Raw genomic sequence first — 23,225 nt, 5'->3', positions numbered from 1 at the left:
ACATAGAAAAAATAGATATATGTCTTATATCTGAAACTCACTTTACAAATCAATCGTTTATCGTTTCCCGTTGGAATTCTATATCTTGGTTTATCTGTACTACAGTTACTACATATATATTATATAGTCATCGATATAGTAATGACAATCTATACTATCTATAATTATGTTTTGATTGATCTCGATTGAGTTTATCTTATTGATTGAAGAAGCGGCTTATTTATCTCCTTCTTGTTGCTCTTTTGTTTCTCAACAGCTGACAGCCTTTGGTAAGTGCTAATGAAGAAATGGGATTAGGCTCACTCAATTGCCAGTTGTTAGTGTTTTTTATATTTATCTTGATGTCATAAGCCTCTCATACGGTACCTAGTTGATAATCTGGAATACTCCTTTCTCACTCCTTTTCCCTATCTTAATACCTTTGATTTCAGGAGCTTCCTCTTTGTTCCAGCCTTGATAGCTGTCTTGGCGTATCCATAAATGCCTGTCCTTCCTATCCTATAAAATAGATAATAACTTACAAACTGACCAGACAAGATGGATGCTGAGAGTTTTAAGGAAATTTTCAGAGAATTTCAAAATGAGTTGAGGAGGGAACTGAGTGAGGAATTCGCAATCAAGCTCAAAGATTTGTCAAGGGAAATTATAGACGAAGTGAAGAGTCAAACAAATTTATTTATTTATTAGATAGAGCGAACAATACAATAGTCGGAAAAGAAAAAACAGGCTATTGCCCAAAACTTCTTCAATTTCCTGATTTTGTCACAAATCGTCCAAATATTATGCAGGCTATGTTCACTTCAATTTCAACACCAAATCTTCAATCTGAAACTATGAATCAGAATAAAACAAAGAATTTCAAATGTAGATAGATTGATAATGAAACTTCCGTTAAAACAAAAACCAAACTTCAAATATTCACAAAATATAGAATAAAATCACTTAAATTTTGAGCTCGAAAATATCACTTTCATCATAGCTACAACAGCAAATAGTTTAAAGGAAGTAGTGAAGAAACAGGAGGATAGAATCCGACAATTAGAAAAGGAAGCTAGAAAGAGGAACGTTATTATCTATGGAGTCGAGGATAGCAAATTTGAAAATACAGCAAAATTTGCTTTTGGATTCATCAGAACAAAGCTTGGATTAGATATAAATGATTGTGAAATAGACTTTGCTGAAAGAATTGGATCGTTTAAAGCAAACTCAAACAGACCCATTATTGTTGGCTTCACTACTTGTAGGCGTAAGGCTGATATTCTCCGTAATAAAACAGTAGCATTGAAAGGCAGTACATTTTCATAGCTGAGGATTTTCCGAGAGAGGTCCAGGATATAAGGAAAAAGTTGAGAGAGGAAATGATCGCAGCAAGAAAGGAGGGGAAGTATGTGGTAATGAGGTATGACAAGTTGATTGTTTTGGAGAAAGAGAAGGGGAAGAGTCGAGGTAAAAGAGAACTGAGCAGCTCACCGCAGAACTCATTACATGCGAATGAAAGGCATAAAAAAGAATTGAACTCTGAGGAGTCTGTACAATTATTGAAGCAGGACTCATTGGAAGAGGGCAGCATGAGGAAGACACAGTCAAACACTCAATGACTGAATAGGGAAACATTAAATGTCGTATTCTGGAATATTAACGGCCTAAATAATTTGAATAGAAATATTTTTTGTTTCGATATTGATATTTTATTTATTTGTGAAACCTGGTCAAGCTTGTCATACTTCCCAATGTCAGGTGAGTGGTCTGATTATATTCCATATTGTATTGGAGCGATCAGGGAAAAAAGCATGGGAAGAGCTAGTGGAGGTTTGCTAGCTCTTGTAAATAAAAATAAGAAGCCTTCAAAATATCAAGCCACTGATTTCCTGTGAATGGTGGCTTTTCCTATATTTCTGTTTGGATGGATCATCAACTATAATTGGTATGATCTATAGAAGACCTTCTTTTGATTGTGTCGAATTTCTAGATCTCCTGACATCGGACATATTAGATTTGCAGATGAAATACAGTGATAGTAGGATCATTGGTGGAGATTTCAACTGCCGAGTAGGCAATAAGAACCAATTAGAAAAATACATTTTTGAATGTACAAATTTGTATGATATAAGAGAATCACAAGACAGTGTTTCTAATGATGATGACAATCGCCTCCTTTTGGCAATGGAAGATAATTGATTTATTTTAGTTAATGGAAGAGCACCCAGCGATAGGCAAGGGAAATTTACTTATGTTAGTTCAGTTGGAAAAAGTGTAATTGATTTAGTGTGGTGTAACATGGCTGTAGTGGAAAACATATCTGATCTACAAGTATTGGAATGTGAGACTATCAGATCACTTCCCAGTGATTCTCAAATTGAATAGAATTGAAGCTTCAGCAAAAGCGAATAGGATTGCACCCAATAAAATAAAAAAGATATTGTACAACCCAACTTCAGCCTATTATTTTAATCAGAAAATGATGTTCAGCAACAGATTATCAATAGACTTTTCACAGACTACTATTGATGAGAAGTATCAAAACCTATGTAGTGCAGTATACGGAGCAGCAGAGCAAGTAGGCATGAAGAAAGATTTTTTGTGACTAGAATGAAGAAAGTTTCAAAGCCCTGGTTTGATGAAGATTGTGCAGATGCAAAGAAAAACTTCGGTTTGTCTCTCAGAGCTTGCAGAAAGACAGGATTCACGGAAGAGGAAACCAAGAATTATCTTGTAGCCAAACAACTATACAAAAGCATTTGCAAGAGAAGGAAAGCAATCTTTTATAGGGAGGCATGTGATCGTTTAAGTAATTCAAGCAGCTCAGTCACATTTTGGAGAAAAATTAGCAAGTTCAGAACAAGGGTCACTTCTGATAATCCGATAAAAATCAATGAATGGTTCGAATTCTTGACCAATATTTATTCACCAAGATGCTATGTAAATATTGTATTCCATGGCGTTACACACTGTCGGATGGATGCATACATTAAAACTGATGAGATCTTGCACTGCATCAACAGAAGTAAGAATGGAAAATCCCCTGGACCAGACATGATACCAAATGATATTTACAAGGACCTCCCACCCAATTGGATCTTATACATAGAAGTTCTGTTCAATAAAATTATGGATCGAGAGGAATTACCTGCGGCCTGGTCAGAAATGCTAATCAGCCTACTTCATAAAAAGGGTGACTGCCGTGACCCTATAAATTGTAGATCAATCGCTCTGGTTAATTGCCTGACAAAATTGTTCACATATATTATCAATGGTGGAATTGAATTGTGGGCAGAGAGCCTCAACCTCATACCTGAAACCCAAGCAGGATTTAGAAAAGGAAGAGGATGCCTTGATAATGTCTATGTATGCCTCTCAGCTGTACAGTTTCAACTGTGACTGCCAAAGAGGAGAGTGTATGCTGTCGTGGTGGATTTCCAGAGAGCATTTGATTCGATCTCGCATAGCCTGCTGTGGGAGAAACTTTTCAGATTGGGTGTGAGTGCAAAACTACTGAGAATCATCCAAAAACTGTACAAATTCGCCTCTCTGGAAGTTAAGATTCAGGGTGAGCTTTCAGATGAGATGGGAATTACTGAAGGAGTACTTCAGGGTGAAACGCTCAGTCCACTATTGTTCATTTTGTTCTTGGCTGACATCGATGAGTTCTTCAGAGCAAGGGGGCTCCATGGTATAGCAATAGATGGATCAACCGATTTGATGCTCCTGCTGTATGCTGACGACTTGAACCTGTTTGCCCATTCTCCAGTTGATCTACAGAAAAAGCTTAATGCACTAGAGGAATACTGCAGCATCAACAGACTAAAGATCAATGAAGGGAAGACTAAAATAGTTCCATTTGGCAGAGGTGGACGAATACCTGCAGCACTTGAGGGATTCTCTTTTTTCAATAGCAGCAAGATAGAAATTGTTAAGTCCTGTGTTTACCTTGGATCCACCATCTCCAGTTCTTCTTTTGGGAACCTTCCTCTTAGAGCATCCATATGCAAGTCAAGGCTAGCCACCGGTCATGCAGTTTCAACATTGGCAGAATCAAAAACCAACTCCATTTCTTGCATTAAGAAGATATTTATGGCATTGGTCAAGTCAGTACTGCTATATGGTGCACACATATGGGGATTACAACTCTTGAATGAGTTTGAAACTGTGCAAACCAGCTTCCACAGAAGGATTTTTCATTTGCCTCAGTGTACCCCGAATGGAGGTCGGGGAGGTTTGCATTTCCTACCTAATTTTTGCTGCAGCTATTAACTGGGTTATCCAGATTTTGAAAATGGATGATGATCGTCTCCCAAAAATTCGTTTCATTAGACAGGCTGAGTTGATAAGACTGGGTGCAGTTGATCACAGATATAATTGGGTGGCCCAGTTGTAGCTGCTGCTGGAGGGTGTCAACAGGGGAGAGCTCATCTTCAGCAGAGATGTTCGAGAATGGCAGATGAATAAAAGGGTCATACTCCATGATTTCGAAATGAGGCTCAGAGTTCAAGATCTTGAGAGGTGCAATGGATCTGCTTCACTCCTCTTTGACGTCCCGAGAGGAGTTGATGATTCTGAGGCTGCTTATTTCGGTCTTAATTTGCCTTTCCACTGTATCAGGCTGATGGTACAGCTGCGACTTGCCACGAGACGACAATTCAACCTCACAAGTAGGGGCAACATCCATAAGATCAGAGCCGATCAGTTGTGTTCCATCTGCAACTTGCAACAGCAGGAGTCAGTCGAGCATGTGCTATTCTTATGCCCACAGTATGCAGCACCGCGAGCATGGCTCATTGGCAAAGTTCTGGCATTTGAGGAACTGGATCCGAGCCTCATGATCCGCAATCACGCCACACTAACGATGGGAGATATGAAGATCCTATCAACTTTTGTGGAGCAGTGCTTGAAAATTCGCTCATTCTGTTTGAACAAGTAAGATGTGGATTTGACTGTCTGATAAATATGCGCCTGATATCTATCAAAATAACTTTTCTGGTAGCAAAATTAATAGAGGACCAGGTAGGCTGAGTCCTGAATACAACTCATCCTACCAAAACAATAGGTAATGCGAATAATTGCAAAATCAAGTAGTGAATAATTGTTATTTTTATTGTTGAATTAATTGTGATGTAAGTTTCAAAATACATAAGTTGAATGTGATGTCAATTGTTAAGACTTTCAAATTGTAAAGAAACAAATTGTAAAGAAACAAGATTCAAAAAATAAAATGATTTTGTATTCAAAATTTTGAATATTATTCAATGTCCTGAAATGACAAACTCTTTGATTGCCTTTGTAGGCACAGCTCATAAGTAAGATAAATCTATATAAGTAAATGAACAATAGCAGTATGAATGATAATGAATGAATGAAAATAGATAAATGAATGAATAAGAATGGATGATATTACAAATTTATGATGAATATACAATTACTCAACCTGAGTATCTTGAGGATGTCGAAAGCTGTCGAAAATTGTAGGCATTTGTAAGAAATGCTCCGGCAATGGAAATCATCATCACCATACCGGCCAGAGAGTGGGAGGGTATACATAACCCCAAAGTGGAATGCTAAATTGCACAGTCGACCAAGTGAGTGGGAGGGTATATGGAACCCCAAAGTGGATGCAATTTCGACTGTCAATAGAGACTGCAGACCTTTATCGGTACATTCGATCGTAGGTAGAATTGTAGAACAGATTCGGTAGCAGATTGATTCGAGAGATGTAGAGAGATTGATTGAGTTTCCCAAAATCCAAACTGTGGACAGAGGAAAAGAAAATACCCTACGGTAAGAAAATATGTTGACTGTAGCAACAGCGCTCTGAACTACACAGAGTTCAGAGTACAAAGAGTTTGAAAACAAGAATATGAAATAAAGATTTGTAGAAACATCAAGCAATCTTGATGATCTTGGATTTTTGCAGAAATGCAAATAATTGAATGCTCTTGAAACATAATGTCCGAACAAAGACAAAATCGGAATAGCAACTTGACAAGTAGATCACTGAGAATTCAATGGAATCAAAATGCTGAATTGACATTTTTTAAAAAAGATGAACAATGTAAAATTGGAAAGAGCTTTTAACTAAATTCTAAAAATTGAGTTCAGAAAAGCGTGTTCAAATGGAAAGTGAGGTTACACCTACCAGAAGTTTGAGATTCAAACACAATCCGTGAAGACATACAAGTTGTTTGATTGAATTAGGCCAATATTTATCGCAAATATGCCAATGAAACATGAAAGTATTGAATATTCAGCTGGAATAAATTCAAATTCGAAAATTGAAAACAAGAGTTGGCCAATTTTTACATTTTGGAATCGAGTTGAAACAAAGAAGCAGCACACCAGCGCCACGGCAAGCCAAGTGGAGCAAAACCTACCTACAACGATTTCCGCAAGTGAGAAATGCCAGAATAAAGATACAAAACACAAATATTATTCAAAAGCAAGTGAAAAAGGACAAATTTGAAATTAATCAAATAATACTAGACAACAAATTGAAATTATTACAAAGATACAAATATTGAAAACAATGCAGACTAAATCTGCCAAACGTTGGCTATACTGGCAACGCGCTAAGTTCAAAAATCAAGGATGATGCAAATTGAGTTTTAACACTGTCTAAAGTGCCAACAATGATTTGAGGAGCTATGATTTTTTTCTTTTGATTGTACTGTGATGAGTGTGATATCCATGAAATTTTTCATTTAAGACATTATTGTCATGAACTCTCTAGATTAGTAAGTGATCTATATTTTCTGTAATGATTTGTTTGCTTTTGTAATTTAATTTTGTAAATAATGCCAACCTGCTATAGGATAATTTCCTAAAAAACAACTGTACTAAATAAATAATAAAAATATTTTTTCATATCCACGCAGTTGGCAGGAGTTGTCTGGCATTTGCAGTGAAATTTTGTCTGGGTGTTGTGAGAGCACTGTGAAATTCCTAAGATGCCGCCATGACTTATTTGTCAGTTGTGATCAAACCACTTACTTCTACCGCCAATTGCGAAGTACGCAATGTTATTTGTTTTTTAACAAGAAACAATAACTGAAATTCATCGTGAGTTGTGCAGTGTGTACGGTGAAAACGTTATGTTGAGGCCAATGGTTTCTCGTTTGCACCAATCATTTATTGGAGGCAGAACAACACACGACGAACAACGAAGTAGCTGCCCATCCACTTCACGCATCCCGAACATTGTCGAAGACAATGCTTGCTTGAAGGGTTTGGATGGGATGTTTTTGGACACCCACCATACTCCCCTGATCTCTCTCCAAGCGACTTTCATCTGATTCCACAGCTGAAACAACACCTTGGGGGAAAACGCTTTGCAAACGAAGGAAATCTCATACAGGAAGATCCGACATGGCTAACCATTTTGGTGGCAGAATGATATGATACTGGATTAAAAAAACTCATACCACGATACCAAAAATGTATTGAAATTAAAGGAGACTATGTAGAAAAATAACTGATACATGTAGTTTCTCAAATATAACCTCTTATACAAACTATGTGCATTGTTATATTTTTTATTCAATAGTGCAACTTACTTTTGAGATGACCCACGTATAATCAAGAGGCTAGTGGATGAGAACATCATAGATAAGAAATGGTTGTTTGAAAACGCAGTGTTGGCGGCTGGACGCTGAATTAACACAAATATAAAATAATCCGCCTAGGTGTGTTAATTGAATGTCGACGTTATTAACGTAATACCAATCTTATTATAATTTAACACTATTGAATCGCGAATCCGATTCTTAAAATCCGACCAAATTTGAATAGTATTGAGAAATCAAACAAAATATGCACATATAGGAACGCTAGCCTTTACTTCAAACAAACAAAAAATTGTTTACTTTTAATAATTTTACCTAATATCAAGGACACAAGGATTTAAACAAGGAATAAGCTCAGTAGGACCTAAGTAAAGTAAATTCGTATGGCTTTTGTTGGTGGGGAGTCCCTTGCGGGAAGGTCCCACCGCCTGAATATATAATTAAATTTTTTAAAATTTATATGCTTAAATTTTAAGCAGTCAATGGGCCCTACGCCTGTCATACTTCAGCCAGGACCGACAATTTAACATGCTCATCCGATAACACGGGAGTGATCTGGTTAAAAAACTCGAGAGGGTTTGAACCCGCGGGATCTCTATCCACTAAACCACGGATCACTCCGTAGGACCTACTCACATAGGACACTAATGTAGCATTTCATCGCGAAGCCCCCGCAGAGTGGTGTAGTATGTAAACCTGTAAAAAACAAATGTTTTATCATAAATTTTTAGTGACAAATCTTGTAAGTTATTTCAAAGCTTTGGTCATGAAGTTTTATAGAGGTGGCATTTCTACGAATATTAATAATTTGAATCTCATGGGAAATTCTTTTCTCTGAAGGAGAAAAATGGGCTTCCATGTATGTTGTTTCTATTGATTGAATAATTTATTCATCAGACTTGAGACTCACGATTATGAAACGGTTGTAAGCAGTTGCACTTTTGCAAAGTAGCATTCATTTCACATTCACTGTTGCAATTGTTGCGGGTGTAGAATTTGAAGTAGCGCAGCTTTCTCTCATGATTGTAGAAACAGCCTCTTTTCTCCGGAAGCCAACTTCTGAGGTCATCAGATGTCAACACCATTTTAGGTGTTATCTTTAACATAGTTCTCATATCTTTGTCTGCGGAAGCTATTGTTTGATAAGCTGTTGGTGTCTCAGCTGGGTTATGAATGGCAACCTGTTCCAAAAATTCATTCATTAAAAATTATTATTATTATTTCATCTACTAATGTTATTAGAACATGTCATTTGTAATAGAGAGAAATATTATCTATAAAACAAAACATTATAATAATTATTATAATTGAATAGAAGTCAACAAGTTAAAATTGGCGAAGCCCTTAGTGAGAAAATGTCTATTACTTGCAGTGTACCTCAGGGATCAGGACTTTCCGCTGAGTTACTTTTTGTTTATATTAATGACTTGTGCAACAGTGACCTCCATGGAGCCATATAACTGCATTTGCCGATGATACCGCGCTGAGCTATTGTGCTGATAGAAAAGACCAATTAGTTCAAATGCTCACGGAAGATCTACAACCTTTAAGCTCATGGTTTCAATTAAATTTCTTGGAACTAAATGCAGAAAAGTCCAATATAATAGTTTATTATGAGCTGCGATCTAATGTTATAGACGCTGCTAGACCTACCTAATTTGTGTATTCCATTGCATACTGCTTCTTGCAAATATCCCTACATAAATTGTGAATGCAATTCCATAACTGAAGTAGAATAATTATGGACTCAAGCCTCACTTGGTGTCAGCTTATTAATAAATTGTAAAAATCACCTCAATTCAATATGTCGGAGGTTATAGCATATCCTCTACCTCTTTCCTGAATAATATATTTTGTGCTCTCTATATTACGCGCTGATAGAAAGCAGATTACAATATGGAATCGCAGTATGGGGTGGTGCATACTATTCCACCATCAAACCACTTACTGTAGGACATAAATATGTCATGAGGACCTTAGCTAAGAAGCACCGTATGACAAGTTCATATCCCTTATTCAAAGAATGGGGGTTTCTCCCACTAAGATATTTTTTATATTATTTCTTTTATTAAGATACCCTATTCCACCCTCTAGGTTATCTAATAATTGTGAAGTATTGCTACGACGCGGGCTAGCTACAGCCGGGTATGGGTCGGGATCAGTAGCCATACTGACAGGTGGAGTTACCGGACCTACACTTCTCCCTCTATCCTGATTCTTTATCCTCTGCTTCTTTCGCGAGATTTTCAATTTCAGGGGAAGAGTATTTGCCCGTGCCGTTATTGGCCGATTCGGCCCTCGGCCTTTGGAATACAGGGTGGATGTTAAAAGAGATGAAGATAACCCTATACGAGGGGACGGATCTGACTATCAGACCCCTACAAATAATTCTATTTGTAAAGGTAGTATGCAATCTGAACCAACTGCGAGTTGACGGCGGGCAGACTGGATCTGCGAGGGCGGAGAGAGGTTTTACCACAGGATTTAAGGTGAGGGCTATGGAGTAAAAGTATGGTGGAACTATGGAACTGTTAGTAGTATTTAATATATAGTTAAATAGGGCACGGTATAGGGTGTTAGCTATAGAGAATAGGGTGCAGGGTATGAGGTATACGGTATAGGGTATAGGGAACAGAGAATCAATAATGGGATTATTATTCTCTACAACAAACAGATGTCTGTTCAATAATCCGCAATCTGACAATTGTGCTGTAGCTCTCAGCAAGCTGGACCTGCTAGCTAAATACAGAGTATAAATTTCAGCTATGTGGAAATCAAAGTTTAGAGTATAGGGTATTGGGTATGGGATCTCTGAATCGTGAGCCTGCAGCTGCGAAAGGATTTTCAGCAATTCTGAAACTGCTAAGCAGGATTTCCGCGCTAATCTGGTGACTGCGCGCCGGTTATTAAGGGCTAATCTGTAACAGCCCTTAAGGGAATGGAAATCACTCTCAATCGTCCGAAACGCTTTTAAATTAATAGTCAGTATGTCGACTATTATGAGAGGATAGAAAAGGTTTCCACAGACACAGTCTGCAGAATAATATCGGGAGCACAACAGTATGTCATTGTTAGGATAGGAAAGGATTTTTCCAGGATTTTCCACAATGGAAAAATTGAGTCAGAGACTCCTAATTCAAGAAAAGATTTCAATGGGCTTTTTCAAGCGATTGCCAGTTCAAGGACTACAACAGAATCGATCTCTAATTTGACACTGAGATGACGGGAAAATTCGTGAATTTTCCACAGGGAAAACCAGCAAATAATATTTGCTATCAAAGGAGACAGGTTTCAAAGAATTTTAGAAAGGATTCGTGGGTCTGAAAGACCGCGACCGGGATGATCTCGAATCTGGAACTGAGAGCTGGAAGGAATTTAGAATAGGAAAAATTAAGAGAAAGTATTAGGAGGTTCGTCGCAGTCTGATGACTTTGACTAGGAAGTTCTCAAGCTGTACCTGAGAGCTGGAAGGATTTTAGAACAGGAAAAATTAAGAGAGAGAAAGAGAAAGGACTCACAGTCTGAATGACTTCGACCAGGTCAAACTCAAGCTGCACCTGAGTTCTCTAGGAAAAGGATTGGAATTTTCCTACTAGGAACTACAGCAAGTCAGAAACTGCTAAGCAAAGTTAAAAAGGGCCACTCTATAGTATGAGAACTAAGCAAGGAAAATTCACTCAAAATGATAATTATTTCTCTATGAGGATAAAAATCAATCAGGAAACTATTCTCAAAAAGGACAGGGATTTCCTCACAAGAAAAAAATTAATTGAGGAAAATTACTCTTTAAATTGAAGGCCACCTTACACAGAGAAGGAGAAACATAAGGACTACCAGTCCTGACATACAATTACCTGAATCGACGTGGATACTGATACAGAGAATGACAAACCGATACTCAATTCCCGTATTAAACTTAAAAACGTTGTAAAGCAACAGAGTAGAGACTTAAAATTAAGTACTCTAAAATAACCAGCAACAAGAGCCTAGTTAGATTTCTCACTTAACTGTTTGTAGCACAAACTTAAGACCCCTTCCAGGTTTCGAAACCAAGGATAACTCGTTCACTCCCAGTGATACGAGTTTGGGAGAAATAACTAACAAGAAAGAAGATCCCCAAGGAAGATCTAACTTCGAGTTGTCCGGAACTCGTCCTACAATAATCTATTCCAACACAAAAAATAGAATAATTCCCCTAGTAATAAACTAGCACCGGGAATGCTGTAAGGAGAGGAGATTCATGACCCGTTCACATGCTCCACTACCAAACAACTGCACTATAAATGAAATCTACAAGGACAGAAAATCCCCCAGAAAAATCTACCTTCAAACAGTCGGTAATTCGACTCACAATATTCTATTCAATAAAATAGAGAATAGAATATTATCCCTCTAGAAAACCACTATTGGGAGTACCACTCGGAATGTGGCCGTACTTAAACCCGATCACTCAACACTTACTTGACTTAATTCCTGTAACTCCGGTTGGAGCATAGGGCATCCACGAATAATCGCCATCCATCTCTATCCTCCGCCATTCTTTTCACCTCTCGCCATGTCTTCTTCACCTTCCCAAGCTCGCTGTCTATTGTTCGCCTCCATGAAATCCTTGGCCTTCCTCTTTTTCTCTTTCCCTGGGGATTCCACTGCAAGGCATCCTTTTCAATTGCTCCCTCTCCTTTCCTCAAAGTATGGCCTATCCACCTCCATTTCCTCTTTCTGATCTCAATGTCTATGGGTGTCTGTCCTGTATTGTGCCAGAGCTCCTCATTTGAAATTACATTTGGCCACCAAACACATTCAATCTTATGCAAGCACCGGTTGATGAAGACCTGGAGTCCTTTACTGATTTCAGCTGAAACCTTCCACGTCTCGCACCCGTAAAGGAGGACAGACTTTACATTTGAATTGAAAATTCGTATCTTGGTCTGTTTTGAAATGTTATTGTCCCCTCCATACTGTATACAGCTGTGAAAAGACTCCATTTGCTTTTCTAATGCGAGTTTTGACATCATCCTCGGCACACCCTTCCAGATTTACAATGCTGCCCAAATAAGCAAATGAGTCCACCCTCTCTATTCTCTTCCCATTTATTTCAAAGCTCTCCCCACCATGGACATTGAGCACCATCTCTTTTGTTTTTGCCTCATTTATCTTCAGGCCTACTTTCCTAGCAATCTCATTTAATGCCCTCAGTTTCTCCCTCATGTCACTGTGTCTCTGTGCTAGAAGACAAAGGTCATCTGCAAAATCCAGGTCTTCGAGTCTGTTCTGCATCCCCCACTGAATGCCTCTTCTCCTCCCACTCAGTGACATTTTCATGACCATGTCCAACACAGTAACAAAGAGGATAGGTGACAGAATGCATCCCTGCTTTACACCAGATGTTATGCTGATTGAGTTTGACAATACTCCATCATGAATTATCTGACATTTGTACCCCTCATACAAGCCCTTAATCAGGTTCAAGATCTTTGGTGGAATGCCGTATATTTCTAAAATTTTCCACATGCATTCTCTGCCAATTGAATCGAAGGCTTTTTCAAAGTCTATGAAGGTCAAGTACAGGGGGCTCTGCCATTCCAAACTTTGTTCAATGATGATTCGTAAGGTGTTGATGAGATCAATGCAGCTTCGGTTTTCTCTAAATCCAGCCTGTTCTTTCCTCAATTGCAGATCTATTGAAGGTTTTATTTTATCAAGGATTATTCTGGCCAGTACCTTGCTTGCAATAGACAGAAGGGTAATGCCTCTCCAATTGTCGCATTTTGTGATGTCTCCCTTTTTTGGAATTTTCACAATGAGGCCTTTTTTCCATTGTTCTGGTATTTCTTCCTTCACCCAGATCATCTTCAGAAGGGGTTCCAAAATCTCTGCTGTTAGCTCTGAGTCTAGTTTGAACACTTCTGGTGGGAGATTGTCAATACCAGCCGCTTTTCCAGCTTTCAATACTTTAATTGCCTCAATGATCTGATTTCTTGTTGGAGGGTCTACATTAATATCAAAAGCTGCATTTCTATTTTGAACAAAACCCTGTTCTTCACCTGCATTTCCTCTTCTGTTCAACACTTCTTCAAAGTGTTCCTCCCATCTTTTCATTTGCTCCTCTTGTGATGCAAGTAACATGCCTTCTTTGTCTCTGATGGGTCTCTTCTTGCAAAAGCCTCTCTTTCCTAGTAGTCTGGTGGTACTATACAGCTCCTTCAGATCTCCCCTTCTGGCCGCCTCCTCTGCTCTCTGTGCTTGCTCATTTATCCACTCTCTTTGATCCCTTCTGGCTTTCCTCTTAACATTCCTCATTGATATAGCATAGTCTTTCTGAGCCTGAGTCTTTTGATGCCTGGTTTTGCTTTGATTCATCTTTGCTTTCAACTCTTTCCGTCTTGCAATTTCCTTCCAAGTATCCTCTGACATCCACTCTTTTTTTTGGGGGTCCTTATACCCAAGAACTTCTTCACTTGTCTTAGTGAAGATTTCTTGTATCTCTCCCCATGCTATATCTACATTGGGTGTCATCTGTAGGGCCTCAAAGCGGTTTTGAGGTTGTAGTCGAAAATCACCTCTGGTACTGTTCTCTTGAAGCTTCCCAAGGTCAAACTTTCTCCCTCTTTTAGCAAATTTCTGAGCACATGTCATGATTTTCATGCGAAATTCTGCCATAATCAGATGGTGGTCACTTCCTACATCTGCCCCTCGCTTGTTTCGGACGTTTGTAAGGCATCCTCTGAATTTTCTGCTAATTGCTATGTGATCTATTTGGTTCTCTGTTGCATTATCAGGGGAGACCCATGAAACCTTATGGCATTTCTTATGAGGGAAAATTGTACCTCCAATGACCAGTTCATATTCATCACAGAAGTTAATGAATCTTTCACCATTATCATTAACTTGACCTTCACCATGGGTTCCCATGACGTGCTCCACACCTTCATTGATTGGACCAACCTTAGCATTGAAGTCACCCATTATAATAATAAGATCTCTTTTAGGCGATTTCTTAACAGTCTCAGCTAGCAGAGCATGAAATTCATCTTTTTTCTCGATCTCAACAACTCCCTCTCATAGGTCTCCTCGCAGAGTAGGGTCCGTGGAAAATTGGTAGGCCAGGGGAAAAGAGATTGCCGACCAATAGGAGTCTCAGGAGACGTTCATGCCACTGGTCATGTGACAAGGTATGATTCAGCTACTCTTGATGCTAAGGGTGTAACTATGATGACAATACTGCTAATTACTATTGTTAAAATTCACAATGCACTCACCTTGTATATTTTATATTTCAATTCGGTTTTAGTTTTAGGTTATATTGTCATCTGTAGTCCGCTGTCATTGCAGACGATTCTCCACCATCTTGCCAGCCTTGGCACATATATGATTTTGTGTACATTATAAATCAGCTGCTTTTCACTGCCTATGCTGGTGATTTTGGTATTTTTATTTTCACAATCCATTCTTATTTTGTCTACACTTGATATTTTTGTGATGAAATTTATCATTCCTAGTCACTGATTATTATTGATCTGAATAATTATTTCGCATTCTGTGTCCAACTCTTTGCACTTCAATTCGAGGTTATACCTTCTTCTACCTGTCCTAGCAGCCTTCCTCTCGGTCATTGGAATGTCATTGCAAGCTCTGAATTTTGTCCTCAATTTTCATCGAAATGATTCTCAATTATCCTTTGAGTGAAGCCAAATTATCTAAGATCTTCAAGCAAATATCAATCTTCAAAATCTAAAATTCCAGTTTCGGTGATGTATTATGTTATATTATTCACAGTTTTGTGCCTTGTTCATCAACTTTAAACTCAGATCTGATTTCAACCAGTGACAAACTTTATTCATGTTTCTTAGTCAGCTTCAATGCCTCAATTCAATTTTTTTGAACACTTAAATTCAAGGCATAAGTAGGTGTGTTCAGAGACTTTAAACACTCTTTTTTGCTCGAAATCCCCCTCCCCCCTACCCCCTCTCCCATCCCCTGTTCTAAAAATGGATTTCCCCTTCCCCCTTGCCCAGTGAGGACGAGGGGGCTCTGTTCTAAAAATAGATTTCCCTTCCCCTGCTCCAGTGGTGATGAGGGGGATGAAGAGAGAGAAAGAGATATCTCTCTCTCAAAATAGATTTACCCTTCCCCTGCCTCAGTGGAGATGAGGGGGATGAAGAGAGAGAAAGAGATATCTCTCTCTCAAAATAGATTTACCCTTCCCCTGCTCCAGTATAGATGAGGGATGAAGAAGGAGAGGGAAAAAATAATTTCCCTTTGAGGGGAAAAATTCCCTCTCAACATCTATACTGACAAATTAAAGTGAATTGAGAAATTCCCTCTCTACATTTATACTGCCAGATTAAAGTGAATTGAGAAATTCCCTCTCTAAATCTATACTGACAGATTAAAGTGAATTGAGAAATTCTCTCTCTCTACATCTAATGCTACTCTCTCTCTCTCTCTCTCTCTCTCTCTCTCTCTCAAAATCAATCAATCAATCTCTCTCTCTCTCTCTCTCTCTATCTACATCTAATGCTATACTGACAGATTAAAGTGAATTTAGAAATTCCCTCTCTCTACATCTATTGCTATACTGTCAGATTAAAGTGAATTGAGAAATTCCCTATCTCTCTCTACATCTACATCTATTGCTATACTGACAGATTAAAGTGAATTGAGAAATTCCCTATCACTCTACATCTAATGCTATACTGACAGATTAAAGTGAATCCTTATCTCTACAATAATCTAAGTTCTATAATATCCATATTATGCTTGGTTTCCAACTGACAGTGAAGAGTTCAATCAAACTGTTTATGAATGAGTAAAAAATTGAGCTCTTTTGCTGTACAAACATCCCAGTCGTTATTGTTAAAGTGTTTTCTCCAACAATATGTAAGTATAATTGGAATGAGCTAGCATATCTAAAAATACTTGCATATTCTCAGACCTATTCCACTCGGCGGAGCGAGCTATCTTAATACTCAAGCCCTATAGTTACCATGAAACTGTCTTAAGAAGATACAATTCCCGCTTACGTTCAATTCCCATGAATTAAAACTTCTGATGTTATCCTCATTCAAAACCGCTGAATATTCTTTCGGCAACTTAATAGTGTGTTTAAAGTCACCTTCACTATCAATATCGATAATTTTAAGGTGAATTTCACCATTATCGGCAAATGTTACCTTCGTTACTACAAACCAATCATAAGGATAAAATTCAAAACCCCAATCGGCTAGTGGATTTGCTTCTACAGAGAACTCATTGAAACTCCTCCAATCAAAATAGTTAGACATCATGTTGTGAACTTGTTGGGTCGGGTGTTTAGGCTGAAGTGACGCGTGCGCGGGCGCGCGCGTGCTACACTCCCCCTTGTTGAATGTTTCTCCAGAGAAATGACACGTGCGCTATGCTGCTCCCTGTGAGGGGAATGTTTCCCCTTCCCAAATTCTATAGATAAGAGTGAGTTCATATAACTCCTGCATCGAAAAAACCGTTACATTCAATCATAGACACATGAAAAAATGTATAGACTGATTTATCATCTTGAAGCGACATGTGTTAGCAAGAAAACCGTTAAAGTTCACTCTGCTTCAAATTTCTCTCTCTCTCTCTCATATGCCAAGTGTTATCCTTTCACAAGATTTTATGTTTTCGGAGACAATACAAACCCTTTATACTGTGCTAAACCCATTTTGGTAGTGATAATTTCGGCAATCTGATTTTCTGAAAGGTTATGTTGCTTAGCTTCTATCCAATTCATATTAAAGCTGACGCGTGTGTATCTGCTCACGATATCGTAAGCTATCTTATGCACAAATAAATTAAGATAATCTATGAATGCAGCCGAACATTGCAGTCTCATAACAGAGCCCTCTTCCGAATTTTTAATTGCCTCAGCTATTTCATCACGAATGCTTTTCACAGCGACTTCCATCTTGTTTTTCTTAATAAAATCTCCTATATCATTTTTAGTTGCATACTTTTCTGCAATTTGATTAATCAGAATAGCAATAGCATCTTTTGTAATGAATTGTTCAATACTGTCCATAATATTAGCTCTTATTGCACTCACCATTTCAGATAATCGTTTTTCAAACTCTTCCTTTGTTAATGAAGAACTAGTCAATTTCTGCAAAGTAGATTCTAAATATTGCTTATCAATTGACGATGGGTGTGTTTCATTTACTTTAGTAAAAATTTCTGTACTAAGCTATTTTAATTTAGTATTGAGGTAGTTTCTGTCCAACACCTCCAAATTCTTAATTTTATCTGATATGACTTTCAATTTCTCATCTAAATAACCTTTATCAACTTTATCGCTGTTAATACTGTCCAACTGGGATGAAAAGCTGTCTGTTAACGTTTTCACTTCTCCTAGAGCAGATTCTAAAGTTAGAGTTCTCTCTGCAATAGCTTTATCAATATTGGCGCTAAAATTTTGTAATGAACTTAGAATATGTTCTCTTTCAATTATGCTCACACCAATATTCTTAGTATTTTCCGAAACGAGTTTGGTTATTTGTGAATCTAAATAAAATTTCACAGCTTCGCTGATTCCTTGTTGATTTATCGATTCAATTATTTTCAGTGTTATCGAGTCAATATCGCACGTAAGATTAGCGTTAGTAGGTGTATCATCCGACCGAATCGATGCAGAGTCATTGTAACACTAAACAATTAGTTTTGCTTCTTTTAGCTCTTCAATTATAGACACAATCTCAACATCATGTCCAGTGTTGCCAGAAGCTTTTGAGGAATAGAGTAAATTTAATCTTTCCACTAATTCGTCAAAATTATCAAAGTATTGATAAATTCTATCATGAGAATTATTTTTTGCAAATTTCAATAAACCCCACCCCTTCTTTTTTCTAATTTTTTTACTGGGAAATAACTTCTGAATCATTTGCGATTTAATTCCCTGATTTCGTTTAACATACCCTCTTTGATCTAAATGTGTGCCTGTAAGTGTTAAGATTTTTTTATACTTATCCAGATCTCTCTGATTATGAAGATTCAAATTCGGTCTTGAACTGAATAATAACTCAAGTAGACCATGTGTTAAACAAAATCTATCATTATAAATATCTATATAACCGTTATCGAATATTACTTGCTGATTTCCAATATAATACACATCATCTTTAGAATTTTATGAAATTCCATAACTAATTGAATTATTCAATTTTTCCGCATGAAACGTTTTTAGGTATTGTGACAGCAGCTCATCGTTTTTACTAGAACCAAGTAAACTGTTTTCAAATTTAGTTGAGCTTAAAAGATTGCCTGTTGAACTCCCATAGCTTTTATCATAACTCGACTCCTCATCATCAATCTCCATACTCTCTTCTTCCTCTTTTACTTCTTCCTTTTTTGGTTTTACACCATGATTAGAGTGAAAACTAGATTTGTTTTTTCCCAGTTCAATTATGGGCTCTATCAATGGTGAGAGCGTTTTCCTATTGTATTCCTCCGATCGTTTTTCAAAATTAACTAAGCTTTTATGCTTGTCGCTGATTACTTTTCTCAATTTCTTAATCTTATTGATTAAACCAACGTTCTTTCTATTCAGTTTTCTGCTGCATGTTTTAGACAACATGACTGTAAAAAGAATTAATCTCTACTGAACGGTAAGAAACATATCGAGTGAATCTCGGTACTTGCCACTATTAATTCCACACTCGGTCATAATAGTTACAAAATTATGAGGTTTACGATTCCAAACTTTATGACAAAGTTTAGTGAAATCTTTATAAGAAATATCTCCTCCAACATGATCTCTGTGAATTAATTTGAGACTCAATAAATCTATCTTGAAGATTATAATCATGTTTGCATTGTCCCTAGTGAAATGTCTCTGTGTAGCTCCATAACTCTGAATTAAATATGCCATGTCAATATTACGATGTCGGCCCATAGTAAAATATTCTCTTATTTGAGGTACATGATTAAGTTGTAAGTCGTCAAATATAACTAAAGAATATTCTGATATTTTGTTTGGATGCGGTATAGATTCAGAATTGTTGTTTATATGAAATTCAATATCCTTCATTTTTGAAAAGACTTTTCTCAAAAACAAGTACTTATCTTGATACTCGCTCTTCGTATGCAAGTATATAGTTTTAAATCTCAACCCATTCTTTGAAAAAATTAAATTAAATAGCAAATTGGTCTTGCCACAGCCTGAAGAGCCTATTATAAGGATCCTTGCATTATGAGGTAACAACTTACCATTTTTACACCATGCTGGCATTTCTTTCTGTCTTATAACATTGTCGAAATTCACTATCGGGATATTACTCATGTTAGACACGTGTTCAGCATGTGATCTGATAAGGAACTAATCATTTTTCGTAAGTTATCAAAGGAGGAGGCTGTGTGCTGCTCACCACATGGGTGTCTGAGTGTGTATGGCTTATAACATTGGAATGCAGTCGACATGTGCTTGCTGTCACTCTCCCCTTTCACAGCAATGCACTGATAGAAGTTTCTCACTTCAATATATCGTTCCCTCTCTCTCCCGCACCCTCTTTATGAGAATGCCTGTGTTGCTCTCCCTTATCTAAGCCTTAGCAAATTACGAAAATGAAACTACAGATTGAAATGAAACTGAGAAGCATTTTTGATAAAGACGTATTATATTTACACCAAATCTTCGCCATATTTACAGTGAATCGAATGTATTACAATATGATATTACAATAGATTATTTTTCATCTAATAGTTGACTTCTACTAATATAACTAGGTGTTGAAAATCCAATCCACTCAACAAGCAATCTTTTTTTGTCTCACTTTAATATTTTTTCAATCAGATATACTCGTCTCTCCGATTCGTTTAATTGTGTTTTTTCAATTTCTTCTCCGTAAAACCTACCACTAATTACTTCTCCATTTAGATCTCGCAAGCTGTAGGTTACGGGTTGAGAAGGGAATATAGAATGAATCACAAAATACTCTGTGCTCCAATTTATGTTATAAGATTTATTGAAAAGAACTCTTTTCTTTGAGATTCGTACAACATCTCCTAGCTTAAATTTTGGTTTTGAATTTTTCAATTTATATCGTCTATTGAATGCAGAATTCAAAGACATTAAAACACGATTACGATCTTTTTTCCTCACATCTTTAGGTTTCATTCTAATTGAAGTGTGCATTGTTGCATTATAATCACGAACCAAACTGTCTAGTTGCGATATCCAGTTTTGGTTCCCTGATCTGATTGAAACAACTTAACTCCCTTATTTTTAGAAATAATTGGTTCACGAACCAATTAGAAATTGGATTATTGTTTAAAGTAATCGATCATGCATAAATTATTCGATAGCAAGGAATTATTATTTCAATAACTGATATTACTCACTTTATGTAGAGAATGTCTTGTCAATCTGATGATGACAAGTTGAGATTATGACAATAATCTGTTGATAATCTGATGTAGAGATTGTGTAGTGAATCTATTGATCAAGTTCTCTAGTATGATTTGACGAATCTGATTTGATGATAATCTGAAACAAATAAGACACTAATCAAATATTTTTCAACAGAAACGTGCTGGAATGGAGCACAACTCCTCCATGGTTCCACTACGAAAGGAGGTGCGGCGAGCGGGGGATGAGTTGGACTTTGTGCAACTAATCAACCAGCCTGTAGCCAAACCCTGGGTCCTGCTGAGAGAATTAAAGGAGGATGCTCCCTACCCCATTATTGCAGCGAGGGAGCAAATGAATAAACATGGGCGGCGGGTTATTTTAAAAATTAGCAATGCAGCAACTAAATCTGTGTGTGAGGTATATTTACCGCAACGATTTGCTTGCTGCATTACCATGGAAAAAAAGAACAATTTAATGCTAATTGTAAAAATTTTGTAATGATGGTATTGCATAAGTCAGGGAATTGGACCGATATAAAAATTGTTAAGCATTAACAATTTTTATATCTATACAATTTGTCGACTTATGTGATACATGTATAGATGCATGTATGTGTGAAAGTAGTATTAGTAGTGAATGAATTGTGTACATATTTGATAAAAAATTGTTTTCAATTCTTACCTGTTGTTGTTGTTGATAAGTTCACAATGAATAGTAGAAACACAGAAGAAGAATGGTTCACCTTTCACCTGCTTACACTCTGTTGTGAATGATAAGTAAATAAGGTGAGCACCCCTTTTATAGTTTGTTGTGAGCATGCTCAGAGGGTCAGTAGTCTTCACTACTACACAGACACAGACACACACACTCACACACAGGCATACAGTCAAGCGGTGGCTTCGGTGAGTTGATGCGTTGCTCCCTCCCACATCTGTTTTGGCACATGTTCCTACAGATATGGGTGGGCGCGAGGAGATCATTTCACCCCTTTTCAAATTGCATTCACCTTTTCAGATTTGTTATTTGAACTAATATTCTTATCATTCAAGCAATGTTATAAGCACATAGCAATCTGATACATGGTGTGAATTCATTTCCAACTCGATTGAAAATTAAACCAATTCAATTTTCTTTTGATTAAGTTGGTGTAATGATTAATTAATTAATTAACCTCAGTTAATGTTCAACCATTGAGTTGAAAGGTAAGAAAATGGTATGTAGGAGAAAGCAGAGTTCGAGGAAATGAGGTAAAGGAATCTTGAGTTCAGTGGCAAAAGTTTTTAAGGGTGTGACAGGTTTGGCAGGTAATGTGACATCAACTATTCTAAATAAGCTAATTGACAATCTGCAAGATGAAATTCACCTCCCCGGGGGGTATCAGTATTGCGGGTGGGGCACAAAGGTTAATGAAAGGTTAAAGAGAGGTGATCAAGGTATAAATTCATTAGATAGAGCCTGTAAGGTACATGATATAGCGTATACGCAAAATAGTGATAATAAAACTCGAGCGGTAGCTGACAGGGCTCTAGTGAACGCAGCGTGGGGCATTTTCAAAAATCCACAAACACCCCTTGCCGAGAAAGCACTTAGCTATCTTGTTACAAACGTCATGAAAGCTAAAGCAGTGTTTGGTGGGTCTTTGAGAATGAAGAAGAAGAAGGGGAAGAATGAGAGGAGAAGTTATAGTGATGATGTTAGACGCAAAGCTATAGCTCAGTTGAAAAAGCATATTGCAGGAAAAGGGTATTTTTTGAAGCCTTTTCCTCAAATAACTAGTGGGGAGTGAGTTTATTCCCCCAAAAACAAGTTAAGAAACGTAGAACAACAAAGAAGAGTAGGAAGAAGAAGAAGAAAAAGATATGAATATTAAAGGAGAATTGAGTAATTATGATTTGATTGATTGGTCGAAATTATTACGTATTCGGCTAAGAGGTATATATATGCTAGATGCATTACCCAAAAAAATTCTAAAAAACGAGAATGCCATTGTGAATTTAGTGAGGGAAAGCGAGGATGGTACACATTGGGTTGCATATAAAAAAGTCGGCTCCAATGTTTGGTATTTTGATCCAATTGGAAATTTACAACCGCCATACGAATTGGACAAATATTGGAAAAAAGAAATTGGAGTAAATATATTTTATAATGTAGAGCACATGCAACCATTAAATAGTGATTTCTGTGGTCATCTTACATTATTGTTTCTTGCAAATCAGTTGTAATTAAGTGTTTGTGCTGAACACACACATTACAAGATGGTTGTTATTACATTAAGATCTAACACAAGTAACCTCTACGAACATTTACAAGAA

The 23,225-nt window shown here is 37.2% G+C and overlaps 1 protein-coding gene across 1 annotated transcript in view; it reads right to left on the bottom strand.

Moving 5' to 3' along the window:
- LOC120351867 (pickpocket protein 11-like) overlaps positions 1 to 23,225 on the bottom strand; it is a 115,410-nt gene that overhangs the window by 25,104 nt on the left and 67,081 nt on the right. The window contains exons 3-4 of the mRNA XM_039430570.1: positions 8,464 to 8,734; positions 8,190 to 8,249 (exon numbers count right to left, since the gene is read on the bottom strand). Of these exons, the coding sequence (XP_039286504.1) occupies positions 8,190 to 8,249; positions 8,464 to 8,734 (331 nt within the window). The remainder of the gene's footprint in view (positions 1 to 8,189; positions 8,250 to 8,463; positions 8,735 to 23,225) is intronic.

The sequence above is a fragment of the Nilaparvata lugens genome, chromosome 6 (assembly GCF_014356525.2).
Source record: "Nilaparvata lugens isolate BPH chromosome 6, ASM1435652v1, whole genome shotgun sequence".
In the NCBI taxonomy this organism is placed as follows: Eukaryota; Metazoa; Arthropoda; class Insecta; order Hemiptera; family Delphacidae; genus Nilaparvata; species Nilaparvata lugens.
The sequence above is the reverse complement of the archived record's forward strand: the minus strand, read 5'-3'. Positions and strand labels throughout refer to the sequence as shown.